The 21,862-nt window shown below is 36.1% G+C and overlaps 1 protein-coding gene across 1 annotated transcript in view; it reads right to left on the bottom strand.

Annotated features, from left to right (window-relative positions):
• The window catches only part of Gabra1 (gamma-aminobutyric acid type A receptor subunit alpha1), a 46,225-nt gene that overhangs the window by 6,932 nt on the left and 17,431 nt on the right, over positions 1 to 21,862 (bottom strand). Inside the window, exons 4-6 of the mRNA XM_052195528.1 lie at positions 14,929 to 15,149; positions 12,546 to 12,628; positions 6,447 to 6,590 (exon numbers count right to left, since the gene is read on the bottom strand). Of these exons, the coding sequence (XP_052051488.1) occupies positions 6,447 to 6,590; positions 12,546 to 12,628; positions 14,929 to 15,149 (448 nt within the window). The remainder of the gene's footprint in view (positions 1 to 6,446; positions 6,591 to 12,545; positions 12,629 to 14,928; positions 15,150 to 21,862) is intronic.

The raw sequence follows: 21,862 nt of genomic DNA, 5'->3' as shown, positions 1-21,862 counted from the left end.
ATATTTTTAAATACACATCAACTTGTCTCTAGGATGACATGGAGGTATTAAAACCTTCTAATTCTTCCTTCCTTCTTCCATTGTTCTATCATATATATAAGAGAAAAAGCTGACCTTATATTTCCAGATTGAATCTAAAAGTGATGTGATAGATTCAATGAGCCCAACAAACAAAGCTAAAATTTGTTTCCAGCGTAACTTGAGTGGATTGGTAGAGCACACTTCTAGATGTCTCAGCAAGGGTATTTCTAGAGATGGGAAATGACTCAGGGAGCTAAGGGGTAACGTTGTTCAAGCTGCACTGAATGTAGATGGACTGACCCAGTGGCAAAGAAGGTGGAAGCGCAAGTGTAGGAGTACTTACAACTACAACTCTGTCAGAGTCATTTTGCTGCTGTCTTGGCTCATAGACACTAGACTGCTACTTTTGCAGTCCTTGAAGATGGACTTACACTGGCTTCTGAGAGTTCCAAATCTTTTGCCTTGGACTGGCATTTAACCATAGTACATCTTGTTTGAAGAATCCTGGCTTCTTAATATGAGAAGATTTGGTCTGCCACAGGCTGAGTGCCTTATCTTCTTTTATGAGACATATCCCTAAACCCATGAAATCATCCAACCATGGACTTGGATATGAAAAATCCTGGGTCAAAGCATACCTTTTTCCTGATTAAATGGTTTCCTCACGTACTTGTCCCTTTATAGAAGTAGAGAGCTAACATACACGCCCATTATACCAAAGTCTCTCACATGTACAATTGACATTTGGACCCCACAATTTTTCATGGTTAAAGTCTGTCTTGTGAATTGTTTATTATTCAGCTATATCTCCCGACGTAACTTGGAACAGGGACCCTAAAGCAAGAGCCCTAGGAATTAAATTTCTTCAATACTTCTATACCAGAGGAGAGAAGAGCAAACTATGACTCTGGTTTTAAGGAGGAGGGACTTGCCTCCCAGAAGGAAATCATACACTGTTGTGACAACTTCTCTCTGATTATCATTAGCAAATTAGCATGTAAATATTTCCATTTCATTCTCTCTATAAAATTGTTGTCATGCCAAAGGAGAAACAGACTCTAAGAACCTTTTGCTTCCCAGTTCTAGCCACATCAGTTCTTTCTGTTACCAACTTGTGTTTCCAAATTTCTTTGGAATATTTGAAAAAAAGCTGCTGAGTTTATACAGCTAAGAACCTAGTAACATAACTGCCAGATTAACAACATAAGGTCATCTTTCCTTCTCTGAGATGAGGATGAAAATGGTCTGCATTGCACTCAGTAGAGAACAGATTCTTCCCTGTAAGCAAGGCTTTCTATAACACAGATTTAACTTTCAATACAGGCACATGTTCTTCTATTCATCAGCTTAGTACCTTGGCCAAACAAACACTATATGATTTCTGTGCTAAACATTTTGTTCATGAATGAATTGAGAACAGCCCAAATGCCAGGTCCTGAGCAGGGTAGCATGAAATGTCCTAAGGGGAAATTTTATTAGCCTCTGAAGAAAATGTGTTTATTTGAGTTTAATACTCAGATCTATTTTCTTGTTGTATAGCCTTGGGCACCTCATGTAGACATTTTTCCTCTGAGTTTTCTTGTCTGTACAATAGTAAAAACATGATGTGGATGAAGGAAGGATAATTTCTATAACAGGACATTCAATAAAAATGCTAAAACATATTTGCAAAAGAAATACAATCAGTATTACAAAAGAAAACCATGTCTGCTTTCATCATTATTTGGTATTAATTGCAACTTCTATTTATTGAATATGGACAAGTACTTTGTACTTTAATCAGAGCTGATCTTTATACTCATTAATAAAATTATGCTTCATTTTAAAATCTCTAAAATATGTTATTGTATATTGATGGTAATGACTTCGAAGTCCATAGAAAGAAAAGAAGTGATCCTAATAGGATAAAAACTCAATTTTCTGAGACTTTTTGCTAAAATATAGCCAATGTGTCATGTTATGTTTCACCATCCCAGAGGTATGCTTTATTATTCTTCACAACCTATTCTATTGTGATCTTCAAAATGTCATCCATTTAAAGGAAAAAAAAAACCCTTCATCCATAAAATGTCAGGAAGATGAGTATCTACATATATTCCACCATCTTTTGTTATTTGCACTGTGACATTTTTGTGAAGAGTGTATAAAGAATATGGATCTGGGAGTTATTATTTAACATTATACATATTATAAACAATATTTTTCTAAGAGATTGGGAAAGACCAGGAGGACTTCTACTCTTTTGAAAGCATGCTAGATTTAGTAAAATCTACAGAGCATTGGCATAAAACTTTTAAATAAGTGACAGAACTGTCAGCAATATCGATATCAAATTGTAATAATTTGAAAATGAAAGAATAATAAAAAAGAAAAGCCCATATTTTAATATGCATTGAAAGTCTAGACACCAAGTGCATATGTGCTAAGCATATCAAATTGAAGTATAGAAGAATTTTGATATCCTTAGAGATTATATAACCCTATGGAAGCTTATAAATTAAAAATGACAATATTCCTAATATATTTAAGAGAAATAGTTAGAAGAATGTAAAAAAAAGGAAGGGAATATAATTTCACAAATTAGCATTTCAAGTCATTTTAGAAGTGGCTTTCTCAAATGTTTGTTAAACATCTTGGTTGGTTTCCTTGAGCTTTGCTCTCCCATTTTCTGAGATGATATGAAGCTAAAATTTAACAGCATATGTAACCATACTTATTATCCTAATTCTTATTCGGATGTATAATGTAGAGATAGAGGGATAGATATCTAATCTCACTGACTAGGGAAATCAACCTTCAGTCAACTTGTAACATGTTTGAACATATAGTCTAAGCGAAGTTTTTTTCCACATACCATGGAAATAAGAAAACACAACTGAGCACTAGAACTTCTTAGCTTAACTATTTCTTTTCCCTCACTTTAAATATGAGTTATTGGATGAGAAAACTACAGAAGTCTTCCCTAGAGATCATGTGCTAGCTGTTATGGGCAATCCATTATGATCCACTAACAGATAAGATAATTCGTGATGATGCTGATCTTGAAAGGTCATTGTTCAGACACTATCTAGAAAAGCCTCCATATCTAAACAAGATGATCCTATCATTTTTTTTCTTGTCATTTTTCTAAGTACAAAAGACAGTGATTCAGAAGAAACAACTTACTTTCCAAACTTATCAACGTGTCCTGTGATAAAATTTGCTTTGGAAAAAAGGGCAATGTCAAGTCCTACTTGAACACATTAAAACCACTGGATGAATGGCTTTCTCATTCCTTTCTGGAGACTGATGTGATTCTTATCCTAATGGGCAATGTGATTACTTCAAGTTCCCTAACCGACCTGCAATCATGGACTTAAAATCGCACATATTATGGTAGTATCTCTACCATTCTCTTTCTCCCATTATCTAAGTGATGCAGAGGTTTTTACACCTGAAGCATGTCAATGGGACTGTATGATGTGTGTTTATAGATAAGGAGGATATCACCTTCCAAGCCTGTATGTAACAACCTATCTGAATTAACTGGACTCCTGCCAAAGATATTAAGGTGGACAAAATTGTTTAGATAGATAGATAGATAGATAGATAGATAGATAGATAGATAGATACTGTTGTTCTGTGTTCTAGTGCCATCATTCTCTGTTTTCCTAGCAGGACCATGTAGATAATTCTATTCAGTGTCATCTATCTTATGGTTTCAGTGCTCCACAATGAAGCATGAAATATCACATTGTCAACCTTTCACAGGATCTCTGTTGCTTTCCACTGAACCTACAGTGAATCTTGATGGGCTAAAATGGGACCAGAGAAACCAGTAATTTGATTTCTATAGAAGTGTTGAAGATGTACATCACACTTAACTACTATGTTTGAGAATCTACTGTCATTCTATCGGTTTCCAAATATTTACTAATAAGGGGTCTCCTACTGTGTGCAGCTATACTTATTTTTCAATTATAGAATGGTTATTTAAAGTAAGCCTACATATTCACAAACTCAGTAACCTGTCTTGATTTTCATCCTCTTGGCTCAGTCTCCTTTCTTTTTGAATATGTTACTTTTTTATGGACAATTTGAATATTAGTGACATGACTGTTTAGTGACTAAAAAGCCATTTGACAAAAGAATTAATTTTAAAGGCATGGGATCTGGTCCTACAGAGGGCTATCATGGCATGCTCACAATCATTAGAGACAGATCTATAAAAGAGTCCTTTTTTTCTCTCCACACCATCTTCCAGACATGTGCATTACTTCAGCGGAATTGTCTCCTTGATATCACCAACCACTGTTATGAAAAAATACATGTGTCTGTATATATGATCCTAAATGTACATAGTATCATGGCTACTTTTTTCCAACAGAAATATAACTTTAATAATATAAAAAGATACCTCCTGCAGTAATCCTTTATCAATTAGCCTAAGCTACAGTTTTTCTTATTTGCTCAAAATATTTATTCAATGCCTTCGTTGGCACAGCAGCTATAGAAAATAATAGGGATAAAGAAAACAGACATGATCTTTGCCCTCACAAAAGCATTCACACAGCACTTAGTACCCATTTTGATAATTACAGTTTATATTTTCATCCACTCTGGACTTCACCTTTCATGAGAGCAAGGTCTGTGCCGTGGCATCATTGAAACTCCAGTGACTGTCATGATACCTAGATTATCATAACACTCATTTTAAAGAAGTAAACACAGCATATTTGGGTATCTTTTTCAGCATGTGTTATTAGATTAAAAAAAATAAGAGTTTAGGACTAGAGTGACACTAATTGTGCAATAATTTGAGCAACAATTGTGTATTATTCCTCAGCATTTTAACTAGAGCTTCACCCCTATTTCTAGGTATCATTTTAGGTATAATAATAGACCCAGACATTTATTCGTGCTATGCAAAGGCTCTCGTATTGAGTCTCATCTTCAGCTACTATCTTGCCTTTAATGAAAAGTTTGCTATTTCTGTCTCCGTAGATGAAGGAAAGATTTCTGTCTGGATAAAGAACTGGTCCAAGATCCCCAGACTTGTAAGTAACAAGACCAGGATATTTATCCACATCTTTCTCACTGTAAAGTGACAGGCTTTCAACTCTGCCTGCAAAGGCAAAGCTGAGGACAGATCTTCTCCAACTTACAGAACAAGAAGCATGACTATTCATGCTCCTAAAAGTGGTATGGGTGTTTTTAAACAAGAAAAAGAGACGTAGTATGTAAAACTTGAGTGGCTGATCGATTACTTGAAAATGGTAATGTTCTTAAGGTCCCAAGATAAAATCTAAAAACAGAGCTTTGCTGTTATTGTTGTTGCCTGTTTGTTTGTTTTCTGAGAAAATTAGCATCACTATTCTAGTACGTGAGTATGTCACTGTCTTTAAAAATCATAAATAAAGAGTATTAAATAACTTTAGATTCTATAAGATATGCTAAGACTTAATTATTAGCTCTCAACAAGTATTTTAGGAATTGTGCACATTTAACATGCAGAGTTTTGAAGTGAAGCATAAGCTTTCTAATTTGTTGTGTCTCAGATTTCATTCATAATTATTTTGTTTCCATTATCAGATTTCAAATAATACAAGACAGTCCCTTGTATAATTTGGGGGCCTTTCTATAACCCTTTGCCACAACCTCAGAGCCTTCATATACAGTTTAGCAGTAGTACCTCATGTAATTTGAAAATACAACTAGTGTTGGTTTCAAAACTAAAAAGAAGCACACATTATCTATTTTTAATTAAAGAGTGGAATGCTAAGTAGTGTATATGCATCCTTTGGCTTCAGCTGTGGGATAGTATTAGATACAGGAAACAAGGAAATTGGTTTGTTTGTGTGTTTGTCTCTCTCTCTCTCTCTCTCTCTCTCTCTCTCTCTCTGTGTGTGTGTGTGTGTGTGTGTGTGTGTTTGTGTTCTATGGGTAGTGATCAATGTGTAAATTTATATATTATCTGTTGATGTGTGGCAATAAGTGGGACCTAGAGGCTACAAAATGGCTAGAATTTTTGTAATGATATTGCCTGCAAAGACTTGCATGCTTTTGATTAATTGTTCCTGACACACTACACAGTTACTACATTCAATTGGCAAATTGAAGACATAATGAATTAATACAAACATTCCTCCCTCAGTTTATATCCCTATTTCCTGTTTATATCCCAGGATTCTGTGATCTTATAGAACCAGATTCTTACTGTGCAAATAAAGAGAAGCCAGAAGCCAGTGAATGACAGGTATCGACAGGTGTATATGACTGTGGGCCCAGAGTTTATATTCTGCAACTCTTTGACATTCAGCTTTGGTCAATTTTCTCATTCCCTTTTTTGACTTCTCTGTCACTAAGGGAATCACAGAGTTCTTAAATTCTAACAACACGTTTCCTTCTTTCTTCCATTATTTCCAGAACAATCAAATGAAACTTACCTGTACTGGACTGAACAATTCCAGAGTCAACTGTTTGTCCAAGAAGGTCATACTGGTTTAAACGTGACCCATCTTCTGCCACAACCACTGAGCGGGCTGGCTCTCTAGTCCACTCATAGACAACTTCTGCTCTTGTATAAGCATCTGAAATTAAAAAGAGAAAAGAGTATACTTATGCATCTGCCTCTATGATTCTCCTAACGAGCTGATTGTTCAATTGGCTTCATGTTTCTTTCCACATTGTTGCACACAGCAAGCTAGAAATGAAAGCACTTATTCAGTTGCTTGGTAATATAGATATACATTTTTCTGAAGTTTTCTTTAAGTCATTTCTTCACTTTTAGCATGTTAAGCTCATACTAAGGATACAGCACTGTGCTGGTAATGCAATAAGAGACATATACAAGGTGGGTGACTTTATGTGACTTACACTCTTTATGAGAAGGCAGGCAAATAAAGATATAATTCTACAGAGGGAGATAAAGTGTACTGTACTGGGTGATGAGACAGAGAGAGGGCTGAATTTTAGATTTGGAGAAGGACCTGAAAAGGCTCAAAACCAACACTTTTATTAAAAAAAAAAAAACTAACAAAAAGAGAAGGTGAACTGAAGTCATGAGAAAGAGCTTGTTCAATAGAAACATTTTTGTTGTTGATTATTTATTCGTCTTTATTTCATGCAAAGGTGTGTCTCAATTTAAGAAGATTAGTGTGGCCATAATAGGAAACATGAGAGCTAATGTAAGATTAGAGAAGACAACCCGGGATCCACATGAACTTGAGCCATGGAATGCTTACTTTAAAGGAAAACTAGCACCAGAAATATTGCTGCACAATACTTGGAGAAGAGGCTTAGATTGGCAACCTTTTAAACTGATTATATTTCTAGATATTGGTGTGAGAAGTTATTTTATTGACCCTTTGCTCTCTCATTTTCCTTAGCCAAGTCACTCTTAGTCAGGAAATCTTTCATGTGAGGTTCTGGCTCATGAATCCCTAATCCATTGATATTAGAGACAAGCAGATAGAAAGGAAGGAATGCAGGAAGGAATGCAGGAATGCAGGAATGCAGGAAGGAATGCAGGAAGGAAGGAAGGAATGCAGGAAGGAAGGAAGGAAGGAAGAAATGCAGGAAGGAAGGAAGAGCAGGATAGATGGAAGGAAGAAAAGAAGAGGGCAGAAGGAAAGAGAAGATTTCACAGCATTTCTCTTTTCCAGTACCAGAAAACCCACCTCACATGGGCTGAGTTGCTGTCCCCTGTTTAGATGCAAAATGATTTTAATAATTTAAGGAATATCAGATGAGGAAAAGTTAGCTGCTTTAGATTATTTGACGGGCAGGCATGGTAGCAAAGGTTGGCCTTATGATAGAAGCTTGATTCACTGGCCAGTGGCCAACTTGTCCATTAGTTACATTTGGCACACTGCCCAGGGACCAAAACACTTTCAGAAGGCCATGAAAATGTTTTAATTTATTTAAAATCTAAGATCAATATAACCTAACCTGGCCTGTAGTCATCTTAATACCAACAGTCATAAAGTATAATTTCAATTATGTTTTGAAGAAACCTCTAAAAATGACAAAATTCTTTAGAGTTTATTGAATTCTTAACACTAGTCTGTTCAATATAACTCTCAACCCAGGCTTGGGAATAGTGTACAAATATGTATTTGGCCAAGCTAAAGCATTTTAAGATTTTAAATTATGATTGCCTTTTACCTGAAAAAGATGCTCCTTACATAAACAAATACTGCCTTTGAATCAAAACTTCGAAGGTCACTTTACTCTGAACTGAGTGAAGCAGAAAAACTGAGATCTTGCTCCCTATAATGTAGGCACGCTGTCTGCCCCAGCATTCTTTGTAAGTCCATTCATACAACTGTTTATTGAAGAAATGTGTATGGGTAAATTAGAGAAAATAATTTAATGTATTCTGAAACAAATTTAAGTGGCAAATGGTTAATCTAGATTCATTCTTGTGACCTTTAAAACATTTCCTTCTTTTCTTGTATATGTGTGTGTGTGTGTGTGTGTGTGTGTGTGTGTGTGTGTAAGTGGTATACAGGAGTTGGAGGCCACGGATATGTATTTGAACAACACAATTTTTTTCTGGTCACAGCAAATCTTCATTTTCTTGCTGAAATGAGACTGTGAATGGACTGAGTGTGTTTCTTGGAAAAGCCTCAGTGGCCATGTGCTTTCATCATATTATATAGAGAACAAACTGGGCATAGAACTAAGGGAGAAAGCAGCTTACAATGCTGTTCATTCTCCTCCATCTTGTTCGAAGTGCGTTTTGTTTTGCTTTTTTTTTTTCCTAGAAAAATGTCCACTCTGAGCACAAAAGCCAAGGAGGTATACTGGTTCTGAAAATGTCAGGGAAGCTAATTCTAGAGATCAGGTCATGTTGGGAACAAACTAAATCTCCTGCTACTGAATTGTACATTTGTTGGCAACAGTGGCTAGGCGGTATCATTTTATATCTTGAGTTGTCTCTGGAATGCTACTATGGTTGGAGTGGGCTATTTGGTGTGCTGTCTTTGCTGTCTTGTGCTTCATTTCATTTCTTAGAAGTCCCATGGCATATGGAGATAGACAGGCCTCTGCTACAGTACAATGAAGTCTCACATCACTCAGCATTCATAGCTTCTGATAAAATCCCCCTAAATGAGGAATGCACTCCTGTGATGCAAGCTGGTGCTTGGTGGAAGACAGAAGGAAGGTACCTCAGTAGCTTATTTGCATTGCTAATTCTCAAGTGTAAGAAAAGTGACATGTATCTTCCATTGCCTAGTCAAAGATTTGAGGACATGGTTTCAAAAAAATTCACATCACCTAGGAAGTAATTGTAAAAACAAAAGGTACTAATGGAGGTTATGAAATGGCTGTGCGGTAGTACTACAGTCAACCCTGGATTTAAGGTCAAAAGGAAAGCTGTCAAATGAAGCTGTGGTGCTTGTTATCAGCTCCAGTGCCCGAGTCTTCAGGTTTTCCCTTCATTCCTCACTCCTCTTCCAGCCCTTCAGAATTTTAAATGTGGAAAAGCAAAAGGGCACTTAAAGCTTGTTAGTACAATTTTTCTTTATTCCATAAATATTTATTGAATTGTGTTATGCTGTGTACTAGAAAATGCTAAATAAAATATACCCGACTCTTATAAAAGTAGTAATCTGTGTACAGTAAAAAGCATTCATAGCACAAATTATAATGAACACAGATACGGGGACAAATGTTATAAAATAAGTTGGAAAGAGAATCAAGAGATTGTGCTGTTTACAAATTACTACAGAATCAGTTGAAAAGAGCTTAAGAGGTGCTCTCTGTGCTAAGATGTGAGAGTTGGGACAGGAAGCTGCATAGATGTGACAGAGGGGCAATGCACAGCCAAAAAAAAAAAAAAAAAGATCAGAAGCCAAACACTCTGCTCATATATTTTCCTTTAACTTCATCCTTTTTGTATGATTTCTTGATTTCTCCTCACAATCTACTTCCTGTTAAAATACCTCCCAAATCCTTCAATTGAAAATGTTTCTATATGAAAATATTTTCTACCAAAACTTTTCTTACAGCATGGACAAAGTAAAGCATATTTCATATTTAAATGTAAATAGATGATTATTAGGACTTTAGGAAAACTTTGATCTTTGTGAAAAACAGCCACTGGTTTGTTTCTTTCTTCTTCTTTTTTTTTAATCTTTACTAATGATTCCTGAAAACAGATACAAGTACTAGAGATGCCGTTTTGTGATGAGGAACTTCATCTAAAGACATTCCGTTGTTGAGATTCAGTACTAAGCACACATCAACCAATAGTGAGCTCTACATATCTGATATGAAAATGCATGGCCCCTGTGTTTTAGCTGTCCACACTTAATACAAATAAAAAGCAAAATACCCAAACAAACCTGTAACTTATTGAACAAATAAGAACATATTTGAAGCCTAATTAAAGCTGGGAAAAATATTTTTATCTTGGCATATTATTATAATGATATTGTGCTATTGCTAATGAATTAATATTGGCTCAGGAAAAATATAATGGGTCATCTTCTCCCATCTAAGGTTACTTTGTGGGCTAGAAGAACTTATAAAGCCTGATATATTTGATGCACTATTTGATTTCCATGTTACAGATAATGGCATGTAACTGCCACTCAGGAGAAAACCCAAGAGCCCACGATATAAAGAGTACATTAAAATAAGAAAAGGATGGGAAAAGGTAGTCCTCTCTAACGTCCTGTTTAGGTTTGGCGGTTCAGAGGATATTATTCCCGTGTCTTCAGCATAGAATGTGATCTATAAATAGAGAACAATGACTCCCCATGACTAGAACTGTTAGGCACATGAAGGCTCCTTGCTATTTTCTTTGCTTGCTCTCATCCTACACGATCACTATTTTTCCTCTATGAATCATATTTTACCAAAATAGTTGCTCAGTCTGCTTGTCTAGTGGGAACAGTAAGCCAGTTAGGTAAACTGGAGTTGACTCAGTCCCTGTCTGAAACCCCTCTGCCGGAGACCAGAAATACATTATTCCTCATTTTAAGTATGCATGATAGTCAGGAATAGAAGGGAAAAGAAAAGCTCAGAAGGGCCAGCTGTACAGCTCAAAGTTCCTTTGTCTACACAAAGGTACTCCTTGATGATATCAAACTGTACATATCCAGAATGTTAACACTATGGAGGTATGTCTGTGATACAATCAAATGGGAACAAAAACATAAATAAATTAGTGAAGACCTTGGGACAATCCTACTGACCTGGAAAATATTTGACCTGATAATGATAATAAATTATTTTCTACATATCTCCTTAACATTCTGCCTCCATTAAGATAAAGTCTTTGGCCATATGTGAATATTTCCTTAAAACCATGTCAGAAAATCACAAAGTAAATATTGTAATCCCCTTCAACGGGGATGAAAAAGTATCTATGACATGCAAGAATTGTTTCCCTTTCCCACAAATACCACTAGATACTATTTTCCTACTACATGGTTTAACCTGTGGTTTCTTCTCTTAGTAAATAAAAATACCATGGGAGCTGGAACGAAGACTCAGTGGTTAAGAGTCTGCACTGCTCTTCTGGGGGTCCTGAGTTTGGGTCCCTGCTCACAAATCAGGTAGTTCATGACCTCTTCTCACTCTAGCTGCCTTCTTCTGGCTTCCACAAGTGTTCACACATGCATGATGTACACTCACATAGGATCCTAGCTACAGTTACTGTTGCTGTGATGAGATGTGTCAGGATCACCAGATCAGGAATGGAATCACCCACAATGGGCTGGGCCCTTCCTATCCATCACTCATTTAAAAAAAAAAAAAAAAAAGGCCTTGCAGCCAGATCACAGGAAACCATTTTCTCAATTCTAGCTCTCTCCTTTCAGATAAGTCTAGCTTGTATAAGTTTACAGAAAATTACTTAGCACATATAGACAGACAGACATAAATATAAACATGTTTTAAAAAGTAAAAATTTAAGAAAACACCTAAGGCCTACTACTTGTAGGCAACTCTTGTAATATATTGATGTCTATATATTTGTGGCTCTCCAATAGACCTTAACTAATTGGAAATCTCTTGCTTGAGTTGCTAGATCTCTCATGAAAATAAGACAGGAGCCTGGCATAATTTTCCTCTGAGAGTCTCCAACCAGTAGCTGACAGATGCAGAGACCCACAGTCAAACATTGGACAGAGCTCAGAGAGTCTTATGGAAGATGTGAGGGAAGAATTGAAGGACCCAGAGGGGATAGGAACTCCACAAGACCAACAGAGTCATATAACTTGGGCCCCCAAGGGATCCTAGAGACAGAACCATTAACCAAAAAGAATACATGGCCTGGACCTAGAGCCCCCTCACATATGTAAAGAATGTGCAGAGGCTCTTCATGTGGGTTCCCCAATAACTGGGGCGGTGCTCACCCTGGCTCTGTCACCTGCCTGTGGGTCTTCTATCCTAACTGGGCTGCCTTGTTTGCCTCAATGGGGAGTCCTAGAGTGGGGGGGAGACTGGGAGGGGGATAGCAACCTGGATGTAAAGTGAATAAATAAACTAGTAGCCAAAAGGTAACAATAATTTGAAGTAAATTTACTTACAGCTTCCAAATTTTAGTGGGCAGGCATGGGCATCCATAGGGAAATCTTCCAAGTGCATTGGGCATTCAGCTCTCACGGTCAACCTTATTAATTAAGGGAACAAAGAACACAAACAAAAGCTCTACAGATTAGATACTGACAATTAAAGTAGGATGGTATTAACCTTAGCAAACAAAGAGATGGAAGGAAAATGCACACCTATGCCATATTCCCAATAACCAAATGAACTAGAAAGAGCTACCCTGACTGATTTCTATAATTTTGTGTTTGCTCAGTAAAAATGGACAAAATTGGATTTTGAAGATGAAGAAAGAGTTGCTGGTGCTTCTTATAACAGAGAGCACCCACTAGTCCACCTGGCTATAAGAATTGTTCTGATTAATTAAAGCAGACAGAGTTGAATAAAAAAATTTCATAACAACATGTAGAAATGTATCATACAGGGTGCCCATTTTTCTGATCTTTGTCACTTTATCTCCTCAAAACAAAACGCAATTTAGGCCTTGGCAGGAATTTCTCTGTTGTCTTCTCACTAGGTGGACCTGACTCTTTTATCCAACCAGGTCTTCCTGATTCTTTTATCCAGCCAATTTCCCTAGTGTAATGTGGATGTATCTCTGCACATTACCTCTATCATTTGGAATGGAAAGAACACTTTTCTTTTGTTCTTACTCTCAGATTCAACACAGAAAACCCCTCAGGTTACAAATGTCCTGCTCCTGCTGGCTTCTCCAGGAAAAAGGAAAAATAAAAATAAAACGAGTCTAGGGTCTTCTGCTTGACATGGTTCTATTGAAACTCATTTTGCAAATACTCTATTTTGAAACAGGTGCTTAGGTTGTAGTACTTGTGAATTTTTCCCCTTTGCTCTTTTCAGGGAGATTTCTCCAGTTTGGATGCTATTGTGACCAGCACAGTTAAAGCTGCAGCACCTTAAAAATAAACATTTTAATTTGAAATGCGAGGGGCTAAAAGGTTACATACATTAAGTTAATAGTAGGCTCACCCTGGGTGATAGATATACTTGACAACAATGGAACGTTCTCAAAGTCAAGGGGTCATGAGTGATCCTATATATGAAAGAAATTGCCCCAGTTGATGCAGATGCTTTCTTTCCATATTTTAATGAAAGGAGAATATTTATCTATCATCTATCTATCTATCTATCTGTCTGTCTGTCTGTCTGTCTGTCTATCTGTCTATCTATGAGAAGAAAGCTGTTGATGACATCTTCAGAAAACTTTGGACAATTTGATATTTTTAATAGATTTTAATGCTTCTAAAGATGGCCTAGCCAGCCCTGCCAATGTGTGTTTGCAGTTAGCTGAAGGCAGTGATGGAATTTGCATTGCTTGCCTTGTTATCTTAGGTGCTTTATATTAAAAGTCAGGACTTTATAAAAGTAATAAACCTTTGCTTTCAATGATTTGTGCATAGAGAAGGAACTTTACATTTGTTAGGTGAAATTAGGGACAGGTACTGTTGTACATCTCAGTTTAATTAAATGGTTGGAGCATAGGTTCTGTGAGGTTATGGACAGAAGGCAGACTTGCCAACATATTTGAATGAAACAAATTACCAAACATAGGAAGCACTGAGTATTTCAATTAATACTCATATTGGACAGCTAAATTTTATTCACACAAAAAGTATTTTTATAAAATGATCAAAGAACAAGTCATAGACCATTCAAAATATCCAAATTAAGACTATATAAAAATACATGTTTCTATAAAAAAATTTTTAGCATTTTTGTTTTTGTGATTCATGCTTCCTTTATTTTATCCCTAAAACACTGTATACTTATGCTTTGCAGTCATTTCAAACAGGGAACATTTTATATCATATATACATGCACATACGCATCACATACATTGTCTTCAAAGGAAGCCTAATTAATTTTCTCCAGCTAAGAATACTATTTAAGAAATTGTGCATTTCTTCACATAAATACTTACATGTGAATTTTTAACAAAACTTTGTATGGCCAAACTTTTCATTTTGTCTTCCTTAGTTGTAGAAATACCTTTAAATATCTACCATTAGACAGTTCCTAGAATTTTGACTTGCACCTTACTAGAATGCAAGGGAATATGAAATTCATAACATGGACTTCATGAAGGTCCTCATGCTGAATTAAACCAGGTTGGAATTACAGTCTCTGCAACATTGTATTATTTAATCTAGTCTTCATTTGCATTTTATTTAACATTGCATGCATGCATTATATTTTAGAGCATCATTATTGCTTAGCAGAATAAACTTGATGCTTAAAAGTAGGAAAGCCAAAAACCCAATTATGGCACATCACCCTGATGAGTTCCTTCTTGTGACAGAACACAAAGCATGGAGAGTTTCCTGCAGGAATCATGGCTATCCTTACCTCATGGTGTACAGCAGGGTGCCATCCTCTGTGATACGCAGGAGTTTATTAGGCATGGTCATGTTGTGGGCCACAGACTTCTTTCCATTGTGGAAAAATGTATCTGGAGTCCAGATTTTACTTGCCATGAGGTTGTTTAGCCGGAGCACTGTCATGGGTCCTTTGAATTTTAATCTTTCATCTTTCCAACTTTGCCGGAAAAACACATCTATTGTATATTCCTGTATAAGGAAAAGAGCAGAGCTTACAGTTTTACATATTTGCCATACAAATATCTTACAAATAAGATATTGGAATCTCAATGTGGCTTAGGTGGTGTTTTTGGAAGCAAACTTGTGGTGGAAATTAAATGTTAGAGAATAAATGATGGCATTTGTAATAATTTTTATGCATGTATAATACATACATTCATAAATGCACATATGAAGATAGATAGGTAGATAGATAGCTAGAAATATAGATAGAAAGATAGATAGATAGATAGATAGATAGATAGATGATAGAGAGATAGAAATTTGTTTTATAAATGAAAAGCAAATTTATAGAAAGAAAATTGTTCTCAAACAAAAAATCCCTTTGACTCAAATAAAACAATAAACTACAATTTAAAAAAAACCTCATATTTTCAGGTTTTCTATAAAGGGAGTATATTTAAATTAAGGAATTTCAGCCATAAGAATAAATCATAATATTTACTGGCCCCTGTGTGTTTCCTGAAGACTTCTTATTCAAACTCAAGCCACAATGGCACTGTTGCAGATGTAAAAATTCTTTGGCTAAAGAAATGGCTTTTTGGTTCTTGTTTTTACACAGATAATATATGTAGCTATCCAATTTTCTCACATGGTGAACAAGACCAGGAAAATGTGGAATGAGATAATCAGTTTCCACTGTTAATTTGGAGGGTTTTTTTCCAAGAGTGGAGAGAGAGAGAAGAATGAAAAATGTGGAGGTGTGTGTGTGTTAGTGATGGCACGAGTGTGTATATCACATGAGAGATGTGGGAACCTCATCACTATTCACAGCCAGGGAATCTATTTATTGGAATAAGCCGAGCTTTCCTTATGGCATTACCCAGAGACAAACATCTGCTCATCTAAAAACAAGCCATGTGACTTCCCAGCTCCTGAAACTGAAAAGGATAGTATTCATCTTCCTTGGGCAGGACTCGCTACATTGGCACTAAATTTAGAACTCAATGGTTCGAAATAAAGATTACCACATTCTCCATTAATCTTCGCATCCTCAAAACCAGAAGGGGGGCTCGTTGCAAAACATTATGCCATGTTTTCCTAATCTTCTGAAGCCTGGTGCCTCTGAAAACAGCTGCTTTTAAATCCTATCCATGTCATCCTTAGGACATACCGAATAAATGATGTCTGTCTTTAAGCCTTTTGTGCATGGTTTTAAATACCTGTCTCTTTCCTATAATTTAAACTATGCTTATTAAAGTCTGAATTTATACTTGCCCTTCTAGCATAGGTGTGATATTGACCAACCATTACTGATCTATGAAGTTATATCATTAGTGAATGTCTTCTAATGCACCATGTAGCTAATTGATGAATAACATATAATCAAGGAAGTAAACACAATAATGCTATTGTGTTGTCACAGGCCAAACAAGTTATCATGCTTGTTGCTTAGATTTTTCTATGTCAGGAAGTGTCAGGCGAAAGTGACTGTGATACATGATAGTAATTCATTCACAGCAAACATTTGCTAAGCATACATTAAACTCAGCAGAGGGAGAAATTATTAAACCTTGAGTGTTATCAGAAGAACACATAAAAGGGGGATTATGGATTGGCTGATGAGACAATAGTACATGAGAGCAGTCGCTTATCATTCAAAGTATATCTAGTTTGTTTGGGTATACATGTCATATCTGCATAACAAACAGGCTTCTGGGACATGGATATGATATGTGATGACTGTTCTATTTTTCTCTGTCTAGCTACAGTGAGCTATTCTCCATACAACTGGATGAGCTTACATTGGTCTGTACTAAAGAGAATGTTTAATGGTAAATCAACATACCAAGCATGCTTAAGTAAACCATGTTCCCCTAAATCAAAATGCTTCTTTCGTTTGCTAGCTATAAGGAAGATTTTGTTTGTTTTTATTAGATTTGGTTTGATTCAGAAAACATAGTAAGTGTTACCTGCAAATTAAACTTAAAATTTTAGTTGACATTTTCAACAAGGCAGGTCCAAAGGCAATGACTCCAAAAATTATGTCAAAATTTCCCATGTCCTAACATTTATGTGCTTCTTATATTTCCATTAGGCTTTTTTGTCTGTGCTAATGGCTGACAAAGATACCCCCATTCATTTGGTCTGAGACAATTCTTGGTCAAATATAAACTTACACACACACACATGCACGTGCATAAACAGAGAGACAGACAGACAGACATTAGTAAGGGTAAAATATATCCCTCCTTTTCTCTGAGTAGAAATAAAACCTAACAAAAGCAGTTGATTGCAATCAAATCCTGCCCAACCACAAACAAAAATACTCTCCTGTTTCTGAACCTGTCCATATTGTAGAAATAGGCAGCTTCCATAGTTTCCTTATATGGTATGTTCTGGCCTCCATGACCACAATGTTTTGTTTGGATGAATATGAGCCATGATTCCCTCTTCAGGGATTGGGAACATGGTGTGGGGAAGTGTTAGCGATGTGGATGTAGAATCAATACCTATCTTTTGCTTTCTTAATTTTATCCACACAATTTTAAACTAGGATTCTTTATGGCTTGGGATCAAGTGGTATTTGGAAATGGCGACTTTGGAAAAGTTATAGAATGGGAACCTTAAGACAGTGAGAAAGAAGTCTCTGTCAAGCCAGACAAAAGGAGAATACAGAAGATGGGATTCTAAAGGAAAAAAGAAACCTGAATAAATGTGAAGGTTTGCTGTAGGATTTATTCAAGTTTCAGAGCTACAGCTCCTACTTCAACAAGAAAAAAATTCTCCCAAAGGTTTGCTCCTTAATAGAGTAGGACCCCAGAGAATATGAGTCTTATTCTCAAGATCTGGGACAAAACATTCACTGTGTACCTAAATAAACATTGTATTGAAGTGTTCCATACCATTTTTTTTTTTACCATCTGTGTGTGCCTTGACTTAATACCTTTTCCATACTATGGAAAGCAAGGCTGTGTGATTGTGCAGCCTGGATATTTCTGTCAGAGCCTAGTGCCTTGGGGATGTGCTGTTTGAGGGCCAATTAATGGTTTTTAAAATAAGCTTAGGGAGTTGACCTCAATTTGTTTTTTATTCTAGATGAAGTTGGATGCCTTGGGAGCTCAGCGGTCTTCAGGGATGGGCTGCCCAGGTTTCAGGTGCTACTGTTAGCTAGTGGGTCAGTTTCCTTTCCTGAAAGCATGCAGATAAGAATACCATTGAGCTGAAAGGAACGAAATGAGGATAAGATAAAGTAAGATTCAAAAAATTTTAAGACCTTGAAAACACTCAGTAATGATGAATGCAAATATGGCTATTATTAATTAGGTATTTTATTTGTTTCTACTTTAAAAATAGGCAAAGGTTTTCCTGTTTTGAAAAGTAACCTTAAGATGATATTTTCCAGATCAAACCATTTGCCTAAAAATTTTGTGAATTCATTGTTTCTAATTGCTGAGTAGTATTCCATTGTGTAAATATACCACATTTTCTGTATCCATAAGCGAGGTAACCCAATCACAAAGGAATACACATGGAATGCAATCTCTGATAAGTGGATATTAATTAGCCCAGAAGCCCTGAATACCCAAGGCACAAATTGCATAACAAATGACTCCCATGAAGAAGTATGGAGAGGGTCCTGATCCTGGAAAGGATTGATCTAGCATTGGAAGGGAATATAAGGACAGAGAAAAAGGAGGGAGGTGATTGGAGAAGGGATGGAGAAAAGAAGGTTTATGGAACATATGGGGAGGGGGGATCCGGGAAAGGGAAAATCATTTGGAATGTAAACAAAGAATATAGAAAATAAAAATATTTAAAAAAGAAAAGTAACCTTATTTGGAAAGAAAGAAAGAAAGAAAGAAAGAAAGAAAGAAAGAAAGAAAGAAAGAAAGAAAGAAAGAAAGAAAGAAAGAAAGAAAATTAACCTTTCCATTCTGCTGTCAAAAATTCCTTTTTATACTCAATTTCCCCTAATACTATTTAACTAATTAATCTTCTGTTACAAGAGGTCAGGTACAAGTTAGTTCCAGGGCCCACTTTGCAAATCACTTGCAAAACCTAACAGGATCATAAAACTAAACAAGTCAAATACTGTTTCATAAATTATAGGCAATGAGAAAGATCATTGTGTGAAATGCAGTTTTGACTGCTTTAGGAATAATGATAACTAAAAATATCTATTATGTACTTTTATTCTAAGCCAAAACTATAACCTCATTGGTTCTTTGAATCTCAGTTAAACTAAGCCAATAACTCAAAAGCAAAATCCAGTCAATCAAAATCCAGCATGGAGGGAGTCCTAGCCCTCTAGCTGAAGAGCTATTAGCAACTGATGTTCCTGGGGGGATGGGGAAAACAGTTTTCATTTGAAATCTGACCCCTGCTTGGCTGTCTGTGCTCTGGTGGATGACCCTCCAAACATATTGGCAGTACAAATTGGACCCGGGGTTCAAAATGATTGTGCATGAAGTTGAAATTGAGACACTGTTGTGTGAGTTTGGTAATAGTTAAAAGGGAAAGACAGAAACAGGAGTGTATTTTATCAAAATGCATTGTGTACATGAATGAAATTCTTAAAATATATAGCTATATTTTAAGATACAATATAATTAAGGCCTATTAAATATCTGAAGGTAATTTATTTTTCAGATTTAGCTCCCTTCGGCATTGTTCCTTAGCCCCACCTCTTAAACTGCATTTCATAATAGGCGTTCTTCTGGATAGAATAGACAGAGACAGAATTACCATAAAAAACAAGTTAAAAGGGATACATAAGAATAAAGAATATGTTATTCTAATCCCATGCCCTGTACTCCTTTATCTTCCTCAAAATATTCAGAACTCTAGAAGGACCATTTTGCTTTCTCTGGCCCATAAGATTCATGTTTTTTAGTAGGCATATAGACTTCCAGCTCTATCTTAAAGCAACTAGTAATTCATTGCTCCATTTAAACAAGGCAATGAACACATGCGATGATATCAGTAAGACAGATTTGTCCTTGAAATTTTTGACATCATTTTAAGATAAAAATACATTCATTGCAATTTTAAAAAAAATCACTAAACAGTACAATACCTGTGGCCAAAAGCTATGTTGAATTTTATGTCAAGGAATTTGATTGAAATTCAAGTTGGGGGAGCAAATTTGGTGTGGTGTCAATGATAAATGGCTTTCTTAAGCCTCTTTCTCAATTTGGTTCCCTATAAAATTATAGGGTTTAGATGAATGTAGAAATGAAAACATCCAACTGAAGTGTGTGTGTGTGTGTGTGTGTGTGTGTGTGTGTGTGTGAATACTCTTACATGAATGGGTGCCTGTAAAAACAGAGATCTGAGAGACATTGAGCATTTTTTTTCTTTTTTAAGAATGCCTAACATTCTGTTTCATATGGATGTGTTTTTTATGTTGACTTTCAAGGTCAGACTGCTAGTGGTGGCAAAACTTTAACTCAGCCAGGGTTAATGCTAGAACAAGGCTTGATAACTCACAGTCTGTATCGCCTTGCAGTAATCAGTTCTCACCATGAGAACATGCAAATAGTTAACCCTGTGACTACGTGGGGGAGAGTAGCAAGATTGAGTATGCATTATATAGAGTACAGGCGGAATAATTTGAGTTTTCTTTTAAACAAGAAAAAAACCTGCAACTATTATTTGATTTCTCTGTGAGCTATTGAGCAATCGAAACACATCTGGCATTAAGTACTATTAAAATGGCATTTGAAAATAGAAATACATATTTAAAGTATTCATAGTGGTATGTTTTAATGGCCTCATTGCAATAGTTTGGTTATACTGATGTCAACTCATGTTTTCAAAGATGTTCTGTAAATGTAGGAAGGATGAACACCCACAGTTCCACTGTTGGAAATAATTTGATAAGCATTTTGCAACAAAGCACATTTCTCTCTCCTGTATTTTTTCCTCTCAATTATTCTTTTCTTTCCAATCAAGGTAAATAATTCACTCAATTTTGGGATCCATTTTTCATATATAGCCAAAAAGCACTCAACCATGTCACAGTACAAATGGTTGCTTGCTCTGTAGCAGTAGTGTTTACTATCTGAAAGCATGACCTCCCAGAATCAACCTGTGCTCACAACTATAGTGGAAAGCTTTAGCCTTGTTGAGCTTGTTGAGTCCTCTGGATACAAGTCAAGCAGATCAGTTCTTTAAGGGGTGAAAAGCAGAACACTGCAATGGTTGAATGATAAACAAAAACTCCCTCTCCCTCTCCTCTTCTCTCTGTGTATTATGTGATATGAATATATATATGCAGTCAATACATATAAATATATAAATATGTTGTAATCACACAAAGACACAAAGACACCAAGATGTGACCAGCAAAGGAATTTCAAGTTGTTTCTCAAATATTTTTCTTTTAAACCACACATTTTAAAAATACTAAAAATGGCAATACTAGAAATGACAGGCAATCATAACTCATAAAACCTCAACAATGTATCTGCCTAAACAAGACCCGCAGAAGTACAATACCAATAGTCATACTAATATGGAAGGGAATAAGTCTCACACAGCCTTAACCATTTAGAAAAAACTACAGGTAACTTAACAATACTGAAAGAGAGGGAATTAGTCTTCTCTAGCGATGAGTCCCTAATTTTTATCCAATAGTAAGCGGTGCGTCCTAAAATCACACACACACACACACACACACACGCGCGCACGCACACACACATGCACACTCACGCACACGCACATGCACATGCACATGC

Source organism: Apodemus sylvaticus, chromosome 10, assembly GCF_947179515.1.
Source record: "Apodemus sylvaticus chromosome 10, mApoSyl1.1, whole genome shotgun sequence".
In the NCBI taxonomy this organism is placed as follows: Eukaryota; Metazoa; Chordata; class Mammalia; order Rodentia; family Muridae; genus Apodemus; species Apodemus sylvaticus.
The sequence above is the reverse complement of the archived record's forward strand: the minus strand, read 5'-3'. Positions and strand labels throughout refer to the sequence as shown.